At 44.6% G+C, this 27,178-nt stretch overlaps 1 protein-coding gene across 1 annotated transcript in view; it reads right to left on the bottom strand.

Annotated features, from left to right (window-relative positions):
- The window catches only part of FAAP20 (FA core complex associated protein 20), a 241,208-nt gene that overhangs the window by 58,537 nt on the left and 155,493 nt on the right, over window positions 1-27,178 (bottom strand). The window contains exon 3 of the mRNA XM_077457663.1: window positions 21,878-22,025. Coding sequence (XP_077313789.1) covers window positions 21,878-22,025 — 148 coding nt within the window. The remainder of the gene's footprint in view (window positions 1-21,877; window positions 22,026-27,178) is intronic.

Below are 27,178 nucleotides of genomic sequence, written 5' to 3' on the forward strand. Positions count from 1 at the left end.
GGGGGGGATGGGAGAAAACACTCCCCTTAGGCCTCTGTCCTATATCTCCCTCCACAAAAACTGTGAGGCACTAAATTCTTTCCATATTGTTGTTTTTTTAAATTCTTTTTCCATCACCATTCTCTCTTCCAGGGAACACATCTCACACTCCCATTCTTCTAGAGAAGGTACTACCCGGCTTTTCAGCTTCCTGGCTATGATAGTTCATGCTGCAGTCAAAAAGTGTTTTAGAATACCCTTATTTATACTCTTCACCGATCCTGGGATCATTGACAATACTGATACTAATATATCCGGCTGTAGCTGCACTCCTGTCACGGCCGCATATATTTTATATATTTTTTCCCAGAAAATCTGGACTCCAGAACAGTAGTACCAGATATGTGCAATTGTGCCTCTTCATTCTCTGGGCTTATTTATTGCATATCAACTGGGCATCTATACCATCTAGCTAATATTTTATAATTCTTTTCATGGTGTCTATTAGATAATGATAATGTGTTGGTGTAATTGCCTTTTCCCCATTTCACTCTGGGGATATTAATCTCCAGTTCTTCCTCCCATTTTTTTTATATATGTTATCTCCTGCACATTGTTTTTTGAAATTAAATATTTATATATGTTAGACAGAGTATGTGTTGGTTTCTTTTTTATATATATATATTTTTTCAAGATCTGTTAATGGTCCGTCTATTATGCCCTCTTTCGTTAAAGATAGACTATATTTTTGGAGCTGCCGATACTGTATCCTTTTAACATTTTCCATATCCAGGGTGTCCAGTGGGGGAGTCTATTCTCTTCCATTATCTCTACCAACTTAGTATCCTTTTCTCTGCCATTTCAGGAAGGTCCTCATTTCTAATGCTGGTAAAAATTCTGGGTTGCCGAAAAGAGGAGTCATTGGGCCTATATACAATGACCTTATCCCCCGTCTCAGCAATCCATCCCATACTTTCAATGTAGATACAACCAGGAAAGGCATATCTTCCTCAGGGGGGCAGATTTTCTCTTCTTGTCTATGGCAATGCTTTCAAACTAATAGCTGTGACCTCCTCCTCAAGTTTCACCCACTGTTTACACCCCACACCGTGGAACCAGTCCACAATCCTAGTTATAGTTATAAATACTGCTTTGAGGTATGCCGATAGATCCGGGAGGGCCAAGCCTCCCTCCTTTTTTAACATAATTAATGTATCTCTGCTAATTCTAGCAGGCTTAACCATCCAATTAAAACTTCCTATGGCCTTGCGTAGTTGATTCAAAATATTAGTTGAAGGGAGTATTGGAATAGTCTGAAATATGTATAGATTCTTGGGCAGTATATCCATTTTTATAATGTTAAACCTCCTTTTAAGGTTACTAGAGAACAATGGTTTTCTCTCAGGATTATCCCATTCCAGCTTGATAGTATCAATCAATGAACTATGGACTGGAAAAACTCTGGATTTTTTCTTATGTAATCCCTTATACATGAGATCATGTTTGGATAGCTGAACCTCCTCTTCTTTCAACTCAAGGGTAGTATAGATGGCCTTCAATAAGTCATCTACATCTTCTACAGATAACTTAAATCTCAAGCTCCGAGTGGATTCTCTATCCCCGGGCTCTATCTCTGACCCAGATTCCTCTGGAGAGGAATGGGTAGATCTGACCTCAGCCTTAGAGTCTTCACTGTCCGCCTGCTGCGAAGTGCTGACTGTCATCTTCTGTGAAGACGGACCCTTTGCTGGAGTCTGGAGCTTGTCAATAAGCATTCTAAAAGGAACTAAAGGTGGACGCAAGCTCATCTCTGACAGAAGCTTTACGAGGCCTTCTATACAGCTGCGACAAACCGCTTTGCTCCAAGAGGAGCTCAATTTGTTTGCGCACACTGCATATTTCCTTTTAGGTGGCTGTGCTTGAGCTTTCTCCTGGGTCTTGGTCTGTAAGACAAAAATAAATGACCCCAAATGAGACTCTCAGCCACCCTGGCACTCCGAAACACCACTTGCAGGAGGGAAGAAATGTGTCTCCACAACCCAATACTACAGAGAGAGGAGGGGGAGGGAACACTCACAGGGATAGCAAGATAGTAACAAAACACTTCAGGCTTACCTGTGAGGTGCTGATGTTGGGCACTGTGTCCACTGCCTGGGCAGGAACTGCAGACTGGTCCATCCTGCCCAGTTTAGCTTTCCACAGCCTGGCCGCTTTCCATCAAAGCGCACCAGCATCTCCCATCTGCGCCGCTTAAAAATACTGGAACCAGTGTCTCCGGCACTCGATGATGATGTCATATGCCCCGGAAGTGACCTATCACTCGGCACTTCCTGTGGGCTAGCTTGGAGCGCAGATGCTTCCCGTTTCTCCTCACACCACTCAGCCATGCTGTGGGTGAGGGGAGGAAACTGCACCTCTCATAGAGACTACCGGCGCTTGGGAGTAGACATCACCATGGTCATAGCCCCCTCCAAGCACAGAGACACAGGAGACAGCATCACAACCAACCTCCCCAGCGGTGTGCTGCTTATGGCAGAAGAGAAGGTTAGTGACATGCCCCAAATAGCCTTACAGAACCCCTGCTCATGAGACCTAGGGGACTAGGTTCCAGGAACATGTTACTCCCGTCCAGAGGAAACACTAATAACTGACACGGGGCCTGGAGGACCGCCCTTTATCTGGTGGGGGTAACGCGTTTTCTGTGCTTGTAGGAGGAGCCCTAGATCTCATGGGCTGTCCTAGAAGACGTTTTGAGAAAAATTCACAACATGCAGACAAGTGAAGGACACTCTCCAGGAGGTGGGCGTATCATTGTCAAAGTCTACAATCAAGAGAAGACTTCACAAGAGTAAATACAAAGGGTTCACTACAAGGTTCAAACCATTCATAAGCCTAAATAATAGAAAAGCCAGATTAGACTTTGCCAAAAAAAAATTAAAATTAAAAAGCCAGACCTGTTCTGGAAAAGCATTATTTGGACGGGTGAAACTAAGATTAATCTGTATCAGAATGATGGGAAGAAAAAAAGTGGAGAAGGCTTGGAACAGCTCATGATCCAAAGCACACGTCATTTGTTAAACATGGTGGAGGCATGCATGGCTTCCAGTGACACTGGGTCATTGGTATTTATGGATGATGTGACAGAAGACAGAAGCAGCTGGATGAATTTGTGTTTAGACATACTGTCAGCCCAGATTCAGCCAAATACAGCAAAGTTGATTGGACGGCGCTTCACAGTACAGATTGACAATGATCCAAAACACAAAATGCAAAAGCAACCCAGGAGCTTTTGAAGGAAAGGAAGTGGAATATTCTGCAATAGCCGGATCAATCACCTGACCTTAACCCAATTGAGAATGCATTTCACTTGCTGAAGGCAAAACAACCCACAAAGAACAACTGAAGAAAGCTGCAGTTAGACCCTGGCAATGCATCAGAAAGGAGGTAACCCAGTCTTTGGTAATGTCCATGGGTTTCAGACTTCAGGCAGTCATTGCCAGTAAAGGATTCTGAAATATTAAAAATTAACATTTTATTTAAGATTATATTAATTTTCCCCTGAAAAAAGGGGGGGGGGGGCTGTGTATAAAAATGGTTTCAGTTCCTAAAATTTCTATTATGGTGGGATACAGCACCAAAAAGTATGACAATTGCGCCTGTGTCCAAATACAGTTGTGCTCATAAGTTTACATACCCTGGCAGAATTTATGATTTCTTGGCCATTTTTCAGAGATTATGAATGACAACACAAAAACATTTTTCACTCATGGTTAGCGTTTGGCTGAAGCCATTTATTATCAATCAACTGCGTTTACTTTTTTAAAATCATAATGGCAACAGAAACTACCCAAATGATCCTAATCAAAAGTTTACATACCCTGGTGATTTTGGCCTGATAACATCCACACAAGTTGACACAAAGGAGTTTGACCAACTATTAACCACTTGCTTACTGGGCACTTAAACACCCTTCCTGCCCAGACCAATTTTCAGCTTTCGGTGCTCTCACACTTTGAATGACAATTACTCAATCATGTAACACTGTACCCAAATGAATTTTTTCTTTTTTTCCCCACAAATAGAGCTTTCTTTTGGTGGTATTTGATCACCTCTGGGGTTTTTATTTTTTGCGCTATAAAAGAAAAAAGACCGAAGATTTTGAAAAAAAACGCATATTTCTTTGTTTCTGTGACAGAATTATGCAAATTATTAATTATTCTTCATAAATTTTGGCCACAATTTATACTGCTACATATCTTTGGTAAAAATAACCCAAATTAGTGGATATTATTTGGTCTTTGTGAAAGTTAGAGAGTCTACAAGCTGTGGTGCGAATCGCACAAAATTGATCACATCTGATGTACTGGTGGCCTATCTCGCTTCTTGTGACCCGAACAAGTCAGGAAAGAACAAATACCCCCCAAATGACCCCTTTTTGGAAAGTAGACATTCCAAGGTATTTAGTAAGAGGCATGGTGAGCTTTTTGATGTTGTCATTTTTTTCCCACAATTCTTTGCAAAATTAAGATTTTTCATTTTTTTTATTTTTTTCCACAAAATTGTCAGTGTAATAGGTTATTTCTCTCACATGGCATGTGTATACCACAAATGACACCCCACAAAAAATTCTGCTACTACTCCTGAGTATTACAATACCACATGTGTGGGACTTTTTCACAGCCTGGCCACATAGAGAGGCCCAACATGCAGGGAGCACCATCACGTGTTCTAGGAGCATAAATTACACATCTAACTTGTTGACTACTTATTACACTTTTGAAGGCCCTGGAGCACCAGGACAATGACACGTGACACTGATGACATATGGCACTGATACGTGGCAATGACGACACTTATACGTGGCACTGATGACAGATGGCACTAATATGTGGCACTGATGACACGTGGCACTTATACGTGGCACTGATGACACATGGCACTAATACGTGGCACCGATGACAGATGGCACTAATACGTGGCACCGATGACAGATGGCACTAATACGTGGCACCGATGACGTGTGACACCGATGACAGGTGGCACTGATAAGTGGCATTGATGACACGTGACACTGACAACAGATGGCACGTGACACTGACAGGTGGCACTGATGACAAATGGCACTGATATGTGGCATTGATGACAGATGGCACTTATACGTGGCACTGATGACAGATGGCACTGGGGACAAATGGCACTGACAACAGGTGGCACTGGGGCAGGATGGCACTTTTTTTTATTTTTTTTACACTTATGGCCGCTGCAGCCGTTCATCTCTCCCCTCTCACACTCTGTCTGTGTGAGGAGGGAGAGCGGCGCTGAGAGATGATCTCATATGTTTACATATGAGATCATCTCACATTGGACACGCTGATCGCGCTGTAAACGGCCGCTGTGATTGGCCGTTTACAGCGATCTGTGTTTGCCTGTCTCCGGGGGACACGGCAAACACAGAACTTCCCCGATGCACGCCCGCGGCGGCGCACATTGCGGAAGTAAACAACAGGATGTCCAGGGATGACCTCCCGGACGAAAGCGCCTGCTCTACGACCGTCATTCGGCTATAGGGTGGGCGCGAAGAGGTTAAAAGGTAACTATCCTCACCTGTGATCTGTTTTCTTGTACAGTAAAGCCTAGGATTGTGAACATAATTTGTTCCAGAAGCATGCTTGTAATCCAAAGGACTTGTATATCAAAGCAAATTTCCCCATAAGAAATAATGAAAACTCAGATGATTTGTTCCACAACCATTTATTCATAGGTGGCTGTTTCAAGATGCACAATAAGGAGGTGCTTGAAGAAAGATGGGCTGCATGGTCGAGTCACCAGAACATTTACTACGCAAACGCCACAAAGTATTTCACTTACAATATGCCAAACAGCACAGAGACAAGCCTCAAACCTTCTGGCACAAAGTCATTTGGAGTGATGAGACCAAAATTTTGCTTGCTGGCAACAACTATAAACGCTACATTTGGAGGTGAGTCAACAAGGCCTATGATGAAAGGTACTGAGGTGGTTCACTGATGTTTTGGGGGGGATTTGTGAGCTACAAAATGCACAGGAAATTTGGGCAAGATGAATGCAGTAGGTTATCAAAAAATACTGGAGGAACATTTGCAGTCGCCAACCAGGAAGCTGCACATGGGACATGCTTGGACATTCCAACATGACAACATGATCCAAAACACAAAGGCCAAGTCCACCTGTCAATGCCTACAGCAAAATAAAGTGAAGGTTCTGAAGTGGCAATCACAGTCTCCTGACTGAGTCAATATCATTGAGCCACTCTGGGGATATCTCAAAACGTGGAGTTCATGCAAGACAGCCCAAAAATTTACAGGAACTGGAGGCTTGTTGCCAAAAGGAATGGGCAGCTTTACCATCTAAGATAAGGAGCCTCATCCAAATATACCACAAAAGACCTCAAGCTGTTATTGATGTTAAAAGGGGCAATACACGGTATTAAGAACTGGGGTATGTAAACTTTATCAGGGTAATTTGGATAGTTTCTGTTGCCACTATAATTTAAAAAGAGTAAACACAGCTGATTGATAATAAATGGCTTCAGCCAAACACTAACCATGAGTGAAATTAAAGTTGTTGTGTTATCAATCATATTCTCTGAAAAATGGGTAAACTTAAGAGAAACAAATAGAAATAGTGAGTTGGCTATAACTGAAACTATTTCTGAAATGATTCACAAGTGTAAGCCATGTTTACTTTAGATTTGTTCACATTGAGTTTTTCAAGTCTCTTTGGTACCTGGTTTCCAGGCAACCAGAGGCACCTGTGGTGAAACATTTAGATTACTGTTAAGACTATCACCCCCATCTTTTTCATTTTTTAAAAATGGCCTTTCCCTGTCAGTTGTGAACAGCTTCCCCTGTTAATCTGTTATGAGGCCTATCTGCTCTTTACTACTGATATATGTGAAGACATGTTGGGGATTTATTTTACTTATTGTAGCGTGTTTCTCATATTGTAGTTTATCAGCCCGATTGCCTCCTTGTATTTCTTGCTGCATTTTTTGGAATCCTGGAGGGTATCCCTCTAATTTGTACTTTTTAAAAGCCAGTTTTTTTATTTTACATTAGAATTTAGCCTTAAAGGTTTTAATGTTCCCTTATGCTTGTTCCCAATATATTACAATGACAAATTCACATGTTAGATTTATCTTTATCTAACTCATCTTATGTGCCCTTTGTTGCAAGTATTTGGTCCCACTTAGTATCATGCAGTAGGAATTGCTGCTTATTGAATTTAGCTTTTCAACCACTTCAAGACCAAGCCTATTTCTGACACTTTTTGTTTACAAGTTAAAATCAGTATTTTTTGCTAGAAAATTACTTAGAACCCCCAAACATATACACACACATTTTATTATATATATATATATATATATATATATATATATATATTGCTCGCACTCGTGGAGTGGTAACAAACTACCTTACTTAGAAATACCCATGGGTGATGCTTTAAACATTTTTAACCGTTACCTGTTTAGAGTTACACAGGAGGTATTTTACTAGAATTATTGCTCTCGCTCCAGCGATCGTGGTGATACCTCACATGTGTGATTTGAATACGGTTTACATTTGCGGGCACTTCAGGAGACAAGGGGGCAGAGGCGGGACGTCCCCTCCCGCTGCTTGCGATACCAGCTGAGTGGTTGTTTAGCCGCATCAGTTGTTCATCGCATCAACCATTCACACACAAAAACTGTACCGGGTGATGCCTCACCCCGGTACCAGGGCTGCCTTGACTGGACATGGGCAAACATTTTCTTGGAACCCCCCCCCCCCCCCCCCATTTCATCCATGCAAATGTCACAAAAAAACGAACACGTAGACATCCATTCTCACGGATTGGTTGCTAAAGGGCAATTGCACATGCTTACTGCTCACTAATTGGTTGCTAAAGGTTACTGTGCATTATTACTGCTCAATGATTGGTTGCTAGAGGTTACAGCACATCGTTACTGCTCACCAATTGGCTGATAGAGGTTACTGAACATCATTACCCCTCACTGACACACCAGAAACATGTCCGCCGACAAAGAATGAGTACTAGAGCTGCATGATACTGGCTAAAATGAGCATCGTGAATTTTTGCTTAGGGGATAGATCACGATTCTCGAGGTGTAACATCATCTTTCACATTGAAACAAAAAAATTTGGGCCAACTTTACTGTTTCTTTTTTTTAATTATTATTATTATACATTGAAGTGTATTTTTTTCCCATAAAATTGCGTTTGAAAGACCGCTGGGCAAATAAAGTGCGACATAAAACATTGTAGCAATTGCCATTTTATTCCCTAGGGTCTCTGCTAAAAATATATACGTTTGGGGGTTCCAAGTAATTTTCTAGCAAAAATAGGATTTTTGTACTCACCGTAAAATCCTTTTCTCTGTAATTCACCGACCGACACAGCTCCTCTCTGTAACTACATGGGTTGTATATCCTGCCATTATGAGAAACTAGGCAAAATTGTTTCACAATACACAGAAATTTAATACCGCACGGGGGGGGGGAGCCGTGCCATCAACCGTCGTCCTGCTGCTAGCAGCTTCAGTATGTCAACAAGCAGTATAACGTAGAAAAAGGAGGGGTGGGTGCTGTGTCGGTTGGTAAATTACAGAGAAAAGGATTTTACGGTGAGTACAAAAATCCAATTTTCTCTTATATTCACCGACTAACACAGCTCCTCTCTGTAACTACATGGGACGTCCCCAAGCAGTGCCAAACGAGGGGTGGGAAAAATAGCATTAAAAACTTCATCCACAATGGCAAGTGGGAACTAGTGAAACTAAACCCACAAAAAATAAATAACTAAATAAATAAATAAATAAACAGCAACGTGTGGAAACTCCACCACAAAACCAGGCATCCTCAACAGGAGTGATCCCCCAGACCGCAACCTTGTGGAAGTAATGCAACAGTGCAATACGAAACAGTACTGTGTTTTTATCGAAAAACCGATGCACTGACGTCTACCTTGTAAAACTTGGTAAACATATGGACAGACGACCAGGTCGCCTTCTTACACACCTGAGCGACAGACGCTTGGTGTCGGAAGGCCCAAGAAGTTCCGATTGCTCTTGCAGAGTGGGCCGTGATTGGAAAGGGAGGCACCTGCCCCTTCAAAGCGTAGGCTTGGACTACAATCTGTCTGATCCACCTGGAAATGGTGGCCGACGAGACCGCCATACCCTTCTTTGAACCAGCCACCGAAACAAACAGTGAATCTGACTTCCGAAAGGAAGCCGCGACAGACAAGAACACCTTCAGAGCCCTAACCAGATCGAGAGCGTGAAGGGCCACCTCTTTGGGGTGCTTCGGGCTTAGGACACAACGATGGTAATACAATGTCCTCATTGATATGAAATGCCGAGACCACTTTCGGTAGAAAGGACTGTTGCGGGCGCAACACCACCTTATTCCTGTGGATGTCCAGATAAGTTGACTTGCAGGACAATGCCGCCAGTTCCGAAACCCTCCTGGCCGATGTAATTGCCACTAGAAAGACCACCTTCTGTGAAAGGGTCAACAGAAGAATCTCCCTGATTTTCTCAAACGGCTGCTTCTGAAGCGCTGACAACACCAGGTTCAAATCCCATGGGGGTAACGGTGGACGCACCGGAGGGACTACATGGCGCACCCCCTCAACAAAAGTACTCACTGGTGAGTGAGACGCTCAGGGTCACTGAAAAAAAAGACAGCCAAAGCTGAAATTTGCCCCTTGACGGTGCTCAACGCCAACCTCTGGGTCTACACCTTGCTGAAGAAACAGCAGGATCCTGGAAATAGAGAAGGAGCGTGGATGCCACCCTTTCTCCTCACACATGGAGATATAGGCCTTCCAAGTACGATGGTATATCTTCCTGGAAGAAGATTTCCGTGCCCTCAGCATAGTCGGAATCACTGAGTCCGAGAGACCCCGGTTCCTCAATACCTGGCTTTCAACAGCCAGGCCGTTAAAGCCAGCGATGGTAAAGCAGGGTGAAAGATTGGACCTTGAGGTAGGAGGTCCTCTTGCAACGGAAGCCGCCAGGGAGCGTCTGCCACCAGGCGCACCAGGTCTGCATACCAGGCCCGCTGAGGCCAATCTGGGGCAGGATTACCAGAATCCCCTCGGCTTCCACTCTGCAAAGCAGACGTGGCAACAGTTTCAGCGAAGGAAAGGCGTAGATCAGCTGGTACTGATCCCACGGAGCCACCAGCGCGTCTACCCATGAATCTCTTGTCCTGGACACGAATCTCTGGACCTTCCGATTGCGCCGGGAGGCCAATAGATCCACATCTGGTGTGCCCCATTTCAGGCACAGCAGCCTGAACACCTCCGGATGCAACTCCCAATCTCCTGGGTCCAGCATCTGTCGACTCAGATAGTCCGCCTGCTAATTTTCCACCACCGGGATGTAAATGGCTGACAGGGCCGGAACGTGTCTCTCTGCCCACCGAAGTATGTGAGCGACCTCCCGAGCAGCGGCGGAACTTCTTGTTCCCCCTTGGTGATTTATGTATGCCACAGCTGTGGCGTTGTCTGACTGTATCCTGGTCGGACGCCGCTGAAGACACGTCGACCACGTGTGGAGGCACAGCCTGATCGCTGTCAATTCAAGCAGATTGATCGGCAACTTGGATTCTTCAGTCGACCAGAGGCCCTGAGTCGACTGAATCCCCATCACTCCACCCCAGCCGGACAGACTGGCATCCGTAGTGACCATTTTAGAGGAAGGAACGATTTTCCGGACTGAATCACCGGGGGGATCAACCACCAGATCAGGGAGTCCCTGACTGGTTGGCTCACCTGGATCTGCCGATCCAGGGACAATGGAGATTTGTCCCATTTTGCCAATATCTCTTTATGCAGGATTCTGTTGTGGAAATGGAGCGACGACCACTTGTGGTTCATCAGTAGATTGACCGCAGATCAGAGTCAGCAATTTGTCTGAGGGGAGAAAAACCCTTGCTTCCCTGAAGTCCAATAGTAAACCCAGGTACTCCAGACGCTGAGTTGGTACAACCACCGACTTCTTTAGGTTCAACAGCCATCCAAATTCTTGCAGGGTCCGCATGGTGATCGCCACATCCTCCTCTAATTCTGAGGCGGAAGAAGCTCTCAGGAGGAGATCATCTAGGTAACCCATGATCGCGATCCCGCGTTGTCGCAGCAACGCCAATACTGGAGCCAGTACTTTGGTAAAGACTCGGGGGGGTTGATGCCAGCCCAAAGGGAAGAGCCACAAACTGGTAATGGGCTTCCCTGACTGCCAAAAGCAGAAATTTTTTATGCCGAAGGCATATGGGTATGTGCAGGTACGCATCCTGGATGTCCAAAGACGCCAGGAAGCCCCCTTGATGGAGTGCAGCGACTACTGAGCGAACTGATTCCATTCTGAACCTCTGCACTTTTAAAAAGTGATTGAGGGCTTTTAAGTCCAAGATTGGACGTACCCCTTCCTTCTTGGGAACCACAAACAGATTTGAGTAGAACCCCTGGAAGCGTTCCGAGTCCGGAACTGGTACAATCACCCCCCCGACTCAGTAAGTCCCTTACTGCCCCTAGCAGGGCCTCTCAGCGAACCGGGGACGTGAGTATGCTGGAGGGGAAGAATCAGATCGCAGACCCATTGGTCTGATAACAACGGGCTGCACACTCCCGAAGACGGCCCACCATCCCGAGACACGGGTGGAGGCAAACCTTCATGCGGTAGCACTTTTGTTCGCAGGCTTGTTAGGCTTGCGGTTCCAGGGACGCTTCTGACCGTCCGTGGATGTCCTGCCGGGCTGGGGTCGTTTTGCTGAAGCACCCGGCGGACGAAAAAGCCTCTTGTGAGCGGAAAAGGAGGGCCCTTGCCTGCGGCGTGGCTCCTAGCCTTCCTGGCCTGTGGGAGTAGTGTACTCATACCACCCATGGCGTTTTTAATAATGTCATCCAACAAGCCATTCGCCAAGGAAGGGAAGATCCGTCAGGGCTTTCTTGGATGCCTGGTCAGCAGACCAGCATTTCAGCCAAATAAGGTGCCTTCAGCACCACGGCTGACACTGAGGCCCTGGATAGCAGAGGGAGAGTATCCAGGGCCACGTCAAACGTACTTAAGGCCTTGCACTAGTTGGTCTGCTAGCTCCACGCAGACAGGGGAGGCATGCTGCTCTCCCAATTCGCGGTGCAAGAGTTTTGCCCACTCAGTCAGCGTCTGCGACACTAGTGCAGATACCAGTACAGGTCGCACGGCTGACCCCACAACCGTAAACAAGCAACGAGCCACTGCTTCGGCCTTCCTGTCCGTGGGATCCTTGAATGCAGGAGTCCCCTGAACTGGAATCGTGATTACTTTATTTAACCTAGATACTGGGGGGTCCACGACCGGAGGAGCCGACCACTTTTTGAGAAGGCTTTCCTTAAAGGGGTAACGCACCGCCAAGTTTTTGGCAAACGAAAAGGTCCGTTGCAGGCAACCCCATTCCCTGTAGATAAATTTGTCAAAATAAGTCAAATACGGGAACACCTTAGGTGAACGTGCTGGCTTGTGGGACCCAAAAGGGACCGGTATATCAGCAGAGAAATCCGCTTGCTCATGAATCTTCAGGGTATCACGCACAGCTGTGATAAGTGCTCACAGAAGCGCCTTGTCGCGCCCGGACCCAGACGGGGAATCATCCTCACTGTCCGAATGGTCCTGGTCAGCCATGTCTGATAGGTCAGAGCAGGGGTCTCCAGCCGCAGCAGGACGGAGTCTGCATCAGAGCTCTCCCCAGGGGACAGGGGGGGCAGGGGCCTCTTACATGCACCTTTCCTGCCACGTGTCGCCTCTATCTTAGCAACATAAGAGTCAAGGAACGCCGTCAGGCTGTCCATGCGCACCGCACTAACCGCAGGTGACCCGCTTGCTATAGTCTGGATTTCGGAGGAAGAAACAGTTTCTGAAGCCATACTGACCCTATCCTGTCTGTCACCTGCAAGGGGACTTAGGACAGTGAAGGTCCCACCCTCCTGCTGCCGAAGCGTGGGGGGGGTACTTAGCGCTAGACTCACCACCCTGGGGCGTTCTGTGAATGCCAACAATAGTGCCTGTAGTCCCTAGGAGGTTCCCAGATACAGAGAGGAGAAAAAACTGTGTTAGCAGCAGCAGCTCTAACAGCGAAGCAACGATCTGCAGAACAGCTTCAGCATTCAGCACAGAGCCATGCAGTGTCCCACACACACAGTGGATACAGGAAGTAACAAGAGAAAGCACAGGTCATGCTGTCACAAGAGGCCAGCGGTGAAGAAAGCATTCAGGCTTTCACAAAATGGCCGCCAATGTAATCAATAGGAATCCAAAGGAAAATGGCTGCTGGAGCTCCCAAGGGGAATCTATAGCTTTCCCAAATCCAAGATGGCCGCCGGAACGGCGCCATGCGGTGAAGAGAGCAAAAATAATAACGAGCTGCCCGCTGACAGACAACCTCCACAAAAACTGCTTTTTTGGGACCCCCAGACTCGGACCAGGACTGACTAGCAACCGCACAGAGCCCCCACAGGTGAGAAACAGCGACCCCACACACACACACATACACTGCCCGCAGCCCATGCAGACAGGGAAGGGAGGGCTGATAGGGACTTGGGAGAGAAGATAAGGAGGTGAGGTGGCCCCCGAATTTACCCCCCAGGGAATGGCCAGCTGCTCACCCCACTGAGGTAGGGAGAGCCGTACTTACCAGTCCTGAAGAGCTGGGAGACATTCCATCACAGACCTACACCTGCGCAGTTACAGGGTAGCTGTTGGCTTCGGTATACTGTGATCCAGACATCAGTAGCCTGGTCATATGTATACCCCGGAGCATTGAAGCTCACCGACCACCTCTGGAGCATGAGGTATGTCGTGGCCTGCCGAGCCGTAGCTGCGGCCTGCTCACGCTCGATGGCCGGACTGGGGAGACTACAAGGATATCATTAACCAGCCTTCCAGCAGTTGATAGAAGATCTCAGGATCTCTCATCTTGCGCAAAAAGCAGCAAACCTGCAGTAAAAATATGGACCAAGAGGCCCACAGGGTTTCCTAGGTCATTCTCCTTGCTAGGCAAAATAAAAACTGAAGCTGCTAGCAGCTGGAGGAGGTTTGATAGCACGGGGCCTGCCCCCGCCGGGACGGGATTAAAGTTCTGTGTATTGTGTAACAATTTTGCCTAGTTTCTCCTAATGGCAGGCTATACAACCCATGTAGTTACAGAGAGGAACTGTCGGTCGGTGAATATAAGAGAACATTATTGATTTTAACTTAAGAAACAAAATGTCAGAAAAAGATTTAGACTTTAAGTGGTTAAAATTCCTGCATTTTTACACATTGTTAAAAACGTGGCAGATGGCCTGGATTTTTTTCTTTACACACAGAAGTTTAGCCCTTTGATCTAAGAAGGAAGAGTTAGTTGCAATGGAGGTTATTTACTAAAGGAAAATCCACTTTGCACTGCAAGTGCACTTGGAAGTAAAGTCACTGTAGATCCGAGGGGGACATGCAATGAAAATAAACAGCATTTTAGCTAGCACATGAAAGGATGGTAAAATCAGCAGAGCTTCCACTCATTTCACATCTACCCCTTAGAGCTACTGCACTTCCAAGTGCACTCGCAGTGCAAAGTGGATTTGCCTTTCGTAAATAACCCCCAATGTTTCATGTTAAAAACTTGGCAGACTGCCTGGATGTTTTATTTTGACAGCTGAGTGAGCAGATAAGTCTCTCCACTTGTTATATGAAAGAATCTGGAAACACTGCAATAGAGCTCGTCAAGGGGGGTTGAATCGAAATCATGATTTTTTTAACAATTGTACAGCGCTAATGAGTACCATACTGACACACCAGAAACATATCACAGATTACAGACTTAGCAATAACATGCAAGGTCAAACCGCAGCAGTTAACATACACCAGGGAGGGTCAGGAGGTTATACACCAGGGAGGGTCGAGAAGGCATACCAAAGGGAAGGTCAGGAGGGTACACACCAAGGAGGGTCAGGAGGGTACACACCACAGAGGGTCAGGAGGGTACACACCACGGAGGGTCAGGAGGGTACACACCACGGAGGGTCAGGAGGGTACACACCACGGAGGGTCAGGAGGGTACACACCACGGAGGGTCAGGAGGGTACACACCACGGAGGGTCAGGAGTGTATACTTCATGGAGGATCAGGAGGGTATATACCAGTTGGGGTCAGGAGGGTATACACCAGGGAGGATCAGGAAGATATACCCCAGGGGGCAGTGAAAATTGGAGACAGTTACAATCATTAAGCCCAGTAGGAGGAGCAGCAATCCCTCCCTACTGAGATGAGCAATGGCTGTAAACTGTCCCGACAGCGGCTCTGATTTTCAGAGTAGGAACATGGGGGACAGGCAGAAATCCGTGACAGTTGGCAAGTATTGGCAACGCGGGCTCTAGGGGCAGCTGTTTTGGGCCCCCAAACAATGACTGGACCCTGGACAGCTGCCCCTTTTGCCCTACATTAAAGACGGCCCTGCCTGATACAACCACTTCCCCAAAATAATGTACGTGATTTTGCGTGAAGTGGTTAAAACAGTTCTGGTCATACCAACATACTTCACTTTCCTTTAACTTATGGCAAATGTGATTACACCATGATTACTATTACCCAAGTTGTCCAACTTGCACATCTGTAATAAGCTCTGTGTTTGAAATGAATAGATCCAACAGAGCATTTTGGCTTGTTGAGGCTTCCACCATCTATTCCATGAAATTGTCCTACAATTCGTTTAACCGCTTCCCGACAGCCTCTCGCAGATATACTGCGGTAGAAGGGCACGTACAGGCAGATTAACGTACCTGTACGTTGCTCTTTAACCACTTGCTTACTGGGCACTTAAACCCCCCTCAGTCCCAGACCAATTTTCAGCTTTCAGCGCTGATGCACTTTGAATGACAATTGCGCGGTCATACAACACTGTACCCAAATGAAATTTTTATCATTTTTTTCCCACAAATAGAGCTTTCTTTTGGTGGTATTTAGTTACAGCTCGGAGTTTTATTTTTTGCTAAACAAACAAAAAAAGATGCAAAAAAAAAAAAAAAAAAAAATCATGTTTTAATAGTTTGTTATAAAATTTTGCAAACGGGTCATTTTTCTCCTTCATTGAAGTGCGCTGATTAGGCGGCACTGATAGGCTGCATTGGTGGGCACTGATGGGCTGCATTGGTGGGCACTGATGGGCTGCATTGGTGGGCACTGATGGGCTGCACTGGTGGGCACTGATAGGCATAGTTAAGGCGGCACTAATAGGCACAGATAAGGCGGCACCGATGGGCACAGATAAGGCGGCACTGATGGGCAAAGATGGCACGGATGGGTGGCACGGATAAGTGGCACGGATGGGTGGCACGGATGGGCACTGATAGGTACCACAGATAGATGGGACTGATGGGCACTGATAGGTGGCACTGATAGGTGGCTCTGATAGGTGGCACTGCTGGGCACTGATGGGCGGCACTGCTGGGCACTGATGGGCGGCACTGCTGGGCACTGATGGGCGGCACTGGGGTGCAGCACCTTTGAGGCAGATTTTGGGTGGCACTGTGGGTGGCACTGCTGGGTGGCACTGTGGGTGGCACTGTGGGCACTGCTGGGTGGCACTGTGGGCACTGCTGGGTGGCACTGTGGGCACTATGGGCACTGCTGGGTGGCACTGACAGGGGGGCACTTACTTTATTTCAGGATGGCACTGCGGGTGGCAGGTGGGCACTGGCAGGGGGCAGGTGTCCGCTTAAATTGCTGGCCGTGATCGGGACTGATGTCCCGAACACGGCCGCCGGCGATCGGCTTTTTTTTTCTCCTCGCGCTGTCAGCGCGAGGAGGAATACTAGCCGATTACCGGCTCCGTTTTATCACATGATCAGCTGTCATTGGCTGACAGCTGATCACGTGATAAGGGGTCGGGATCGACCCCTTACACGGATCGGTGATCAGGCAAGTCTCACGGACTCGCCGATCACAGAGCGCGCCGCGCGCGCCCCTCAGGGGGCGCGCAGGCCGCTCGTATCCGGGACGACGTCAATAGACGTAGTCCCGGAAATGTGGGTCCGCGCTGTTGCCGTCATTTTGCAATAGCGCGGTACCCAAGTGGTTAAGAGGCAAAAAAAAATATGTTGAAGAATACGTATCGGCCTAATCTGAGGAACATTTTTTTTTTTATAGCGCAAAAAATAAAAAACGCAGAGGTGATCAAATACCACCAAAAGAAAGCTCTATTTGTCAGGAAAAAAAGGGAGCCACGTCGTACGACTGCACAATTGTCAGTTAAAGCAACGCAGTGCCATATCGCAAAAAGTGCTCTGGTCGGGAAGGGGGTAAATTCTTCTGGGGCTGAAGTGGTTAAAATATGATAACTCTTTGTTGACTGCAGTTCCATTTGTCATTAATAAAAATATTAATCCTTCTAAAGAGAACCGGTCACCATCCTGATCAAACGGGATTGATGCCTGGGAAAAACACAGCCATGCATATACGCTGCCTCCACATGACTCTCCATGCTTGTCATGAGGCAGTTGGTACCAGAGCAGTGATAGCATCGGACGCCGCTAAGGAGTTTGATTCTGTGGAGTGGGGATATTTATGGGAGTGCCTGAGAGGCTTCAGGCTTGGCCCTAATTTTAACAAATGGGTGCAGCTGTTCTAATTTTCTCCGGAGACTCGCGTGGCAGTGAACAGTTGGACTTCGGACCCCTTCTCCCTCGGGCGAGGGACCCGGCAGGGATGCCCACTTTCCCCACTGCTATACGCCCTTGCTGTGGAACCATTGGCCATTTCACTTAGAATGATTTCGAACATCCATGATCTTCAGTTGGGCCCTCTAGTGGAAATGGTGAGCCTATACACAGATGACATGCTCCTCTACCTAGAGGACACTGGCCCTTCTCTGCAGACTGCCCTCCAGACCATCGTGGAATTCGTAAAACACTCAGGGACTATGCATAAATTGGTCCAAATCAAAAATTCTACCCCTAGACCTCTCTCCACCAACCAGATGCTCTGTTTCCCTCCCATTGAACAGGGTGTCCTCTATTCAATACTTAGGAGTACAGATTACTAGAGAGCCCCAAGAATATATCATTAATAACATAGAACCGCTGTTCACCTTTCGGAAAACTCGTATGTAATTCTGAGCCCGACTCCCACTGGGGGTAATGGGGAGGGTGAACTTTACTAAAATGATCCTGCTGCCCAAGTTCCTATACATGCTTTGGCACTCTCCGGTTTTAATCCCTTTAAAAACCTTTAAAATGAGCAATAGTATTCTCAACACTTTCATTTGGGGACCCAGCAGGCAAAAGTTAGCATGGTGCACTCTCAAAAACCCAACTTCATTAGGAGTAGCCATCCTCCCAGACTTCCACTCATATTATATAGCGGCCCAACTCTCTCATTTCTACCATCTCCACAAAATAGATGGACTCAGATACCAAACCCTAATATGCAAAAAGCCTGGCCATAGCACACATTCTCCCATGCAAGTACTATTTAGAGGCAAGGGAGGTAAAGGGGTTGCCAATAAAAGGAACCTACTACTATCCCACCATAAACGCATACAGGAGATTATGTTCAAGATAATCGATGCTGACTTCTTCCACTCACACACACCCCTGTGGCATAATCCCCAACTACGGGAACGGACTTTAATTCCGGATGTTGACATCTAGGCCTCTAAGGGGATACTATTCCTATATCAAGTACTTACTCCTTTCGGAATATGAAATTTCTAATCACTAAAGGACGAGTTTGAGCGGTCTCCCCATATGCTATTCCGATCTTCACAGCTAAGACGCTCTCCAAACCCAATTTGCAGACGACTTCCCAAACCTGCAAACTCTATCCCTGGTAGATGCGATCATAGGTCCAGGCCCCTCCAAACTGATATTAACTATATGTAATATCTTAAGACTTTGTTCAGTAGCAGCGATTACCGGTACGGCTAGAACCAGATGGGAGGGGGATATAGGCCCCATAGAAGAATCAGACTTGGGTGAGATAATGGAAGACATCAAGGCGGCTTCCCCTAGGCTCTCCGAGTGCTTGATACAGCGACACATCATACACAAATCATAACTTACTCCGGTGAGAATTGCCAAATACCACCCTAACTACAACCCAGTGTCCCTGATGTGCTGGTCCCCCGTGTACATTCTTTCACATACTAATATATATCTGTCATTGTTTACTGATCATGACATAGCTTATGTCCTTGTATCTGATAATCTGATCTAAAAATTGTGTATCTGTTGGGATCAGTAATTTTGATTGAGGCAGATACTTAAACCATTATAGAAATTTCTGTTTCAAATGTTTCATCTGTACTTGGGCAGTGTATTTATTTATTTATTCTATCTTTCAGTTTTTTCTGTAACTGTATATGCTGCAACATCCTGAGGAAGCTCTAGAGAGCAAAACATGTAGAGTGAAATGCAGCATACTTTTGTACAAGTTTGGTAATATGTATGGTGATCTGTGAATCTGTACCATCTTTTGTGCTTGAGTAATTGTTACATATATCCATATTCTTTTTTTAGGAAGCATTTTTTGTATTTGTACTCTTAATAAAATTTCATTGATTTTACCTTTTTGGTAAGTGATTGTCTTGTTTCTCTATCTGGTACCGATTTAAAAGTCCCGGGGGTTGGTTACCCTCCAGCCCCTCTTTCCTTTTCCCCTATCTTTAAAAGTTTATATTCTGGGATGTGGTACCATTTTACCTTGATCAACTTCATCTATTAAATCTTTTTTTGTATTTTTTATTAAAAATTACCTTTTCTGACCTGTCCCTTCCCGTCTGCAACCAGCTAATTTTGTTTCACAAATAGCAAAAAAGTCAAATTTTGCCTTCAACCACGTATAACAAACCCCCCCAAATTGCAGTTCCTGCTCATGTGACTGGCTCACAGCTTTACCTGTCAGTTTCTTACTATAGCGCCGGGACTGATCATTTGACTAAACGCAAGCAAACCCTCCCACTTAGCTCTCACAACTTCTTAAGGGCCAGCTTACACCACATGCAGTGCTTTTTTGAATGCATCAAAAACACATGAAAATTAGGTAATATGGGTTCCAATGGCAAAGCTCACACCAGTGCAGTGCACCCTAGCGTGTTTAAATTCCAGAAAAAAACAAAACATGCTGCTTTTTTCCTGCACGGAACTGTACTGGAACACAGTAAAGAGCATCAAAAACGCACTGGACTCAAGTTCAGTGAAAAACAAAAGCTTCTGGAATGCATCCGGAAACATGAAAAAAATAAAAAATAAAAGAACAAAAGCACACTGGAATACATCCCCAATGCGTTAAAAACACACATGTAGCAATAGATCTGGGGAACATTTTTGTGGTATGAATGGGTACAGTATGAGAATGTTCGTGAAACAGCTTGCCTTAATATCCAGATAACAGAAATAGGTAAAAGTGTGTGATATGTGTATATGTGTATACATGACCTGAAAAGGAGACCCTCCCCCAAGCTGGCAACAGTAAAAGGGTCATTTAAGGTAAGCCAAACCCTGAGAATAAATATATAGTGTGATGTTTTTGGGTCTGTTTTGACAGGTTTTTTTTTTGTTTGTTTTTTTGTGGTAGAACTGCTTCTATACCCATAAAAAAGGGGGGATGCAAAAGCAGCTTGAAGCAGGTTGATACAGTTTATAAGGCAGTAAAAGGTAGGTTAGGAGTTCAATCACAGGTCAAATTTATCTGTAAATGAATCAATGAATACTGATCTCAGAAGAGTCTCAAAACCATATCAATGTCAAGCCATTTCATATTTTTCTCCCATAAGAGACTTTTTTCTGCTGTAAGTTTCCAGGGACCAATCTATTAAAACAACATGTTTTAATAGATAACCGATGAATAGAAGCTGCAGCTATTTCCCAAATTTTGGTCGGTCATGTGTAAAACACTTGTTATTAGACAGTGAAAACAGAAAGCCACTTGGTCATAGGGATGGATTTTTTGGAGTCTCTCCAATCCTTGTAGATGAAATTATCAAATAAATTACGATGGGGAAAACCCCCCTGGGCCTGTATAAATCAAGAGTAGACACTGCACTTGGAGTAACCTCAGGTGTATCTTACAGTTTATATGTGTTATGGAAAGCCTCAATAAGCAAGCTGATCACCTCCATCTATCTGTGCAAAACTGCTATGTCCTGGGTATCTTCTTCACCTAAAGGATGGCAAAGATTCTAACTCTGATACATCTAATGTACCTTTTGCAGCTGAGTACTGAGTAGAAGAAAAAAAACTGAGAAAAGGATACCATCCCTCTAAAGATTCTAATTTAAACTGAAGCCTGTCTGGTGTCAGAGGGGTTATAAATCCCTAGGGCTGGTCTACATTTCTTTCTGTGCCTAGGGACGGTTTCTCCTGTAGGCAGCTCTATAACCCACGAAAATGTGGGTTACAATTGCTTCCTTCTTTAATATATGCCATTTCCCTGGCTCTCATGCAGATACTTAAAAAATACTTTGTGCCATTCACCTGGAACAAGTATAGTAATATTATATTAGAAAAAATAAAATTATTTTCAACTTCTGTCATTCCTTTACTACATGCTTCCAACAATCTGTTAATCATTAGTACTATATACAGGCATAACCAGACAAGCAGCATTTTCAAAAGGTCAACAATTGTGGCTTACATATTTCTCTTATGAGAGGTATAACAGTAGAGAAGGAAGGAGATGGAGGAAAATAGAACACCTTGCACAAAATATCTGTCAAGACTTCCAGGGTTATGTTTCTCAAGGAAACATTCCACATGTTAGCGAAGTTGCCAGAGTTACACTGCCAGGCATATCATGACTTGAAGGGACTCTATAAAAACACACTCAACGTCTATTTAGAGTACGGCACCTGATGAGTGAAGTCTGGCAGTCCTGGCACAGATCTCCATCCCACGCTTCTAGGGTCTGTAGACATGCAGGTCAGAACCTGCTTCCATAGCTGCTCAGCAGTAGTTAAATCAATTTCGTCAAACCAGGACCCAGCGAAGTTCTGTCTTCTGGAAGAGAGAAAATGCAGGAAGTGATGAGCATGAGCAGAAATGGTTTGTTTCAAGCGCCACATCTGTCAAATCCCCTCAGCTAGAACTGTCATTACTTGAAGCACTAGCAGTGTGAATAGGATAAAAAAAAAAAAAAAAGGCCATGCTTCAGCATTATCATTACACAAAAACACGGTGTACACACTGCACAGAGACGACACTACACTTTGCTTGGCAAGTTAAATTAAGAGTGATCACATTTTTACAACATAATTCAGTTGAGCTTGATTACACGCAAAAGACATTTATCAGCCCAGCATTCTTAGAGAGCAACAATTATTAGCATAAATCTATGACCCAGTAAGCACAATTGGCTGATGAAGTCTCTGTGCACTGTCTTACTAGGATTAGTAGAACTAAAAATAAAATATAAAAGACATTGCATGGTGTCATGGTATTTAGACTTACTTCTATAATGTGACATAAAAGCAAGGCTCTAATTCAGATTATCTTAAAGAGGTTCTATAGTCACCTGATTTTAACATGTAAACGCAAATGTAAGAAGATATAAAAGAGAGATATAAATATATACATTTACACACACATACAAATATATATATATATATATATATATATATATATATATATATTGTGAGGGGGTTAGCTCGGTAGCGGGTGTGTGTGACCCCCTGGATGGGTTCACAACACAAAGTCAGGCACAGCAGACAGCGGTGTAGGTGCAAAAAACAAAAGATCCGGTTTATTTAGGCTACATGCAATGATACATATAACAGCCAAACAAAATAAAACAAGAAAATAAATCCTGGTCAGCTTGACCTCTAACTACACACGTAGACTCCCTGTCTAACAACTGGGTGCAGCCTTGTGCTGCCCCAGTCCCTGTCTCTATTGTAGGGGTTTGCCACACAGGCGTTAACTCACCGCACAGAACAGATCTCAGACTCCCCAGTCTATACACACAAAACTGGTTCCAGGATGGAGCATCTCCCTATGCATGCTGTTTTTTTTTGTAGAGGTCTTAATGAGCCCACTTACTACAGCTGGGCTCATTAACTCTTCCCCTCTAATTGTAAAAGTCTGCATAAAGCCTGAATCTAGGACACACATATTTCCCATCCTGAATACAACCAGGTGATTTTACCTGCGTGCTGCCACAATATATATATATATATATATATATATACACACACATATATACATATGCGCATGTACTGGTTATGATTGAACGTTTGGTAGAAACTTTTATTATGAAGCTTTAAAACACAGAGACTGCAAATGGTTGATCACGTTTATTTATCACAGCAATATTGTATTGTGACATATTGATCATTTTTGCTATATCTTTTGGTGGATTTCATTTATTTACAACCAACATAGTTTTAACATATCACACAGTAGAAATCACATACGTAAATACGGTGGTAGTGTAGCACTATTTACTTAATTTCGTTTTATGTAGTATTGTGAGAACATAGTGGGTGTTAGCAGCTACCTTTACAATTTGTTTGCAGTTAAAGGGGTTGTAAAGACAGAATTTTTTTTACCTCAATGCATTCTATGCATTAAGATAAAAAGCCTTCTGTGTGCAGCAGCCCCCCTCATACTTACCAGAGCCCATCTCTGTCCAGCGATGTCCACGAGTGTTTCAGCCGTGCGGGACTCTCTGTCCTGATTGGCTGAGACATAGCAGCGGCTCCATTGGCTCCTGCTGCTGTCAAAAACAGTCAATCATGAGAGAGAGGGACGGGGCCAATCCGCAGCTCTGTGTCTGAATGGATACACAGAGCTGCAGCTCAGCTTGGGTGGAAGAGCCAGGAGCACAGAAGAGTCACTGAAGAGGAGGATCTGGGCTGCTCTATGCAAATCCACTGCAATAGAGCAGGTAAGTATAACATGTTTGTTACCTTTATAGAAAAAAAAAAAAACTTTACAATCACTTTAGAGTGGTCAAAAAGGCATTATACCAGGATGGTTTTATAGTAGTGCCCAGTACACATGGGTTCAATAGAAACCCAGTGGCATTCGGCCCATGTGTACAGCAGCTGGTTTCGACAAAGGCCAGCTTCTGTCAAAGGGCCATGACTGAAAAAAATTTGACAACTACGAGTGTTCTGGCAGAGGGGCCCGCCCCCTTGCTTTTCCTGCGAGACGTGTGCCTTTTAAAGATTTTAGTGGAAACCGTACCTTTCAGCTTGCTGCCATTTTTTGTTTGGGGTCTTAAATTAACCTCAATTGGGATAGGGGGCTGGATGGGTGGGAGAATGGGATGCTTAATTGAGGTTGGTTTGATTGTACTTGTCAGTTACTGTTTTTTTCCTTTCTTGTGGATTATGTCAGTGTTCTATACACGTGTACAAGTTGAGCACAGTGGCCCGTTGGAGTGGTAACCTCATGTTACATTTGGCTACCGAGTCAGCCTGTCTGGATCCTAGCTTAAGTACAGACCCCTGGGCAACAGCCCTTCTATCCCTATAGAATGCCTACACTTGACTGTATTTCCTGAAACATTAGGGGGATGAACTCCCTTCAACGTTTCTTAGTCTTAGATTCCTTTAAGACTCACCGCCCACAAATCTGTATTCTCAGAAAACACATCTATTGAGTAGCAGGGTGTTAACGCTAAAGAAGGCATGGGTTGGCCACTACTACGATGCCACTTATTCCTCTTATGCAAGGGGAGTGTGCTGGTTCACAAATTTCTACTATTTCAATTGTTGGACCTTAATCACTTCCATACCATGTGAATTCCAGCACTCCTCTCTCACATGTAAAACTCAACTTTTTAGCTAGAAAATTACAAAAAATGAATCCCCAAATTTTTTTATTTTTTTTAGCAGAAACCCTAAGGAATAAAATGGCGGTCATTGCAACTTTTTAGGTAACGCAATATTTGCCCAGCATTTTTCTAATGCAATTTTTTGGGGGTTTAAAAAAACACTTTCAGAAATATAATTTAAAAAAACAGCAAATTTAGACCAATTTTTTTTTGTTAGTAAAATGTGACAGATGATGTTATGCTGAGTAAAGAGATACCTCACATGTCATGCTTTAAAATTGCACACACTCATGGAATGGTGGCAAACTGCAATACTTAAAAATCTCCATAGGTGACACTTTAAAATATTTTACAGGTTACCCATTTAAAATTACAGAGGAGGGCCTGGGCTAGAATTATTGTTCTCACTCTAATGTCTGGAGTAATACCCCACATTTGTGGTTTGAATGTCATTTACATAGGCGCACGTGGCCTATGTATGCCTTTGCGTCTGCATGTTGGGACGGGGTACTTTTTTTTATAAAGGGAAAGTGTAAAATAAAATTAAAGTGTGATCACTTTTATTCCTTTTACAAGGAATGTAAACATCCACTGTAATAGGAATAGTGCATGACAGGTCCTTTCTATGGAGAGATGTGGGGTCTATAAGAATCAGGCAATCGCCAGCTGGAAAAAAAAAATACCTGAATGATGCCCATCATTTAGATATCCCCACTGAAGGCCCAGGACATCATATGATGTTCTGCATTAGGGAAATTAGGGAAGTGGCTAAGCTGGATCCCGGGGGCAAAATTGGTTATTATACAGTTGTGCGCAAAAGTTCATACCCTTAGAGAATTGGTAATAAAAATTATGTATCATTTTTAAAGAAAACATAAGTGAGCAGACAAAAATAGGATTTTTATAACAGCTTACCTGTAAAATCCTTTTCTTTTGAGGTACATCACGGGACACAGAGACTCAGTAATTACTGGTGGGTTATAGAGTATCACTAGGTAGAGTGACACTGGCACACCCTAGACAGGAAGTTCAATCCACCCATATAACCCCTCCTCCTACTGGAGGTACCTCAGTTTTGTAGCAAAGCAATATAAGTGTATTAGAAGAGGGGAGGGACCGCTGTGTCCCATGACGTACCTGAAAAGAAAAGGATTTTACAGGTAAGCTGTTATAAAAATCCTATTTTCTTTCTCGTACATCACGGGACACAGAGACTCACTAATTACTGGTGGGATGTCCCAGAGCAATGCTATCTGAAGGGAACCACACAACATAGGGTGTACTCAGACCTGAGGACCCTGTACCACTGCCTGCAGCACACCCAAAGGCAAAGTCCTCATGCATTCTCACATCCACCTGATTTAATTTGGTGAATGTATGGATTAATGACCAGGTTGCGGCCTAGCAGATTTGAGCCATGGAGGCCTGGTGATGCCCCGCCCACGAAGCACAAATGGCTCTAGTGGAGTGCGCCTTGATCTGAAAAAGCGGAATCTTTTGCTTCAAACCATAAGCTTAAAACAATTACTTGTCGAATCCATTTTGCAATGGTAGATTTTGATGCTGCCTGTCCTCTCTTAGGACCCTCTGGCAATACGAACAAAACATCAGTTTTGCGAACCTGAGCAGTCGCTTCCAGATAGGCTTTGACTGCTCTCACTACATCCAAAGAATGTAGTGACATCTCTTCCGTAGAACAGGGATTTGGAGAAAAGGAAGGCAGAACAATATCTTGGTTTAGATGGAAACCTGAGACCACCTTCGGTAGAAAATTAGGATGAAGGCATAACACCACTCTATCCTTGTGCATTATCAGATACGGTTCTTTACAAGAGAGGGACGCTAATTCTGATACTCTTCTGGCAGAAGAAATGGCCACCAGAAAAATGTATTTCCTTGTCAACAGAACTAAGGGAATCTGATGTATCGGTTCAAAAGGCTGCTTCTGTAAAGCTGACAGAACTAAATTCAAATCCCAGGGGTTCAGAGGCACCTTAACTGGAGGATTAAGGCGTGTTACCCCTTGTATAAAGCTTTGGACCAAAGAATGTGAAGCAAATGGACGTTGAAACAGAACCGATAAGGCCGAGACTTGGGCCTTGATGGTATTCAAGGCCAGTTTCATCTCTAACCCATTTTGCAGAAATTCGAGGATTCTGCCTATGACATATTTTCTGGGGTGCCAACCCCTGGGTTCACACCAGGAGACATATGCTTTCCAGACTCTATGATAAATCATTCTGGAAGCTGGCTTTCTTGCATTAATCAAGGTAGATATCACAGGGCCCGAAAGCCCACAATTCTTCAGAATGTGGGTTTCAATAGCCAAACCGTTAAATTTAGCGTTTGTAAAGTAGGATGGAATACCGATCCC

This window comes from Lithobates pipiens, unplaced genomic scaffold (assembly GCF_037356315.1).
Source record: "Lithobates pipiens isolate NorthernLeopardFrog02 unplaced genomic scaffold, aLitPip1_a1.2 Scaffold_27, whole genome shotgun sequence".
NCBI lineage: Eukaryota > Metazoa > Chordata > Amphibia > Anura > Ranidae > Lithobates > Lithobates pipiens.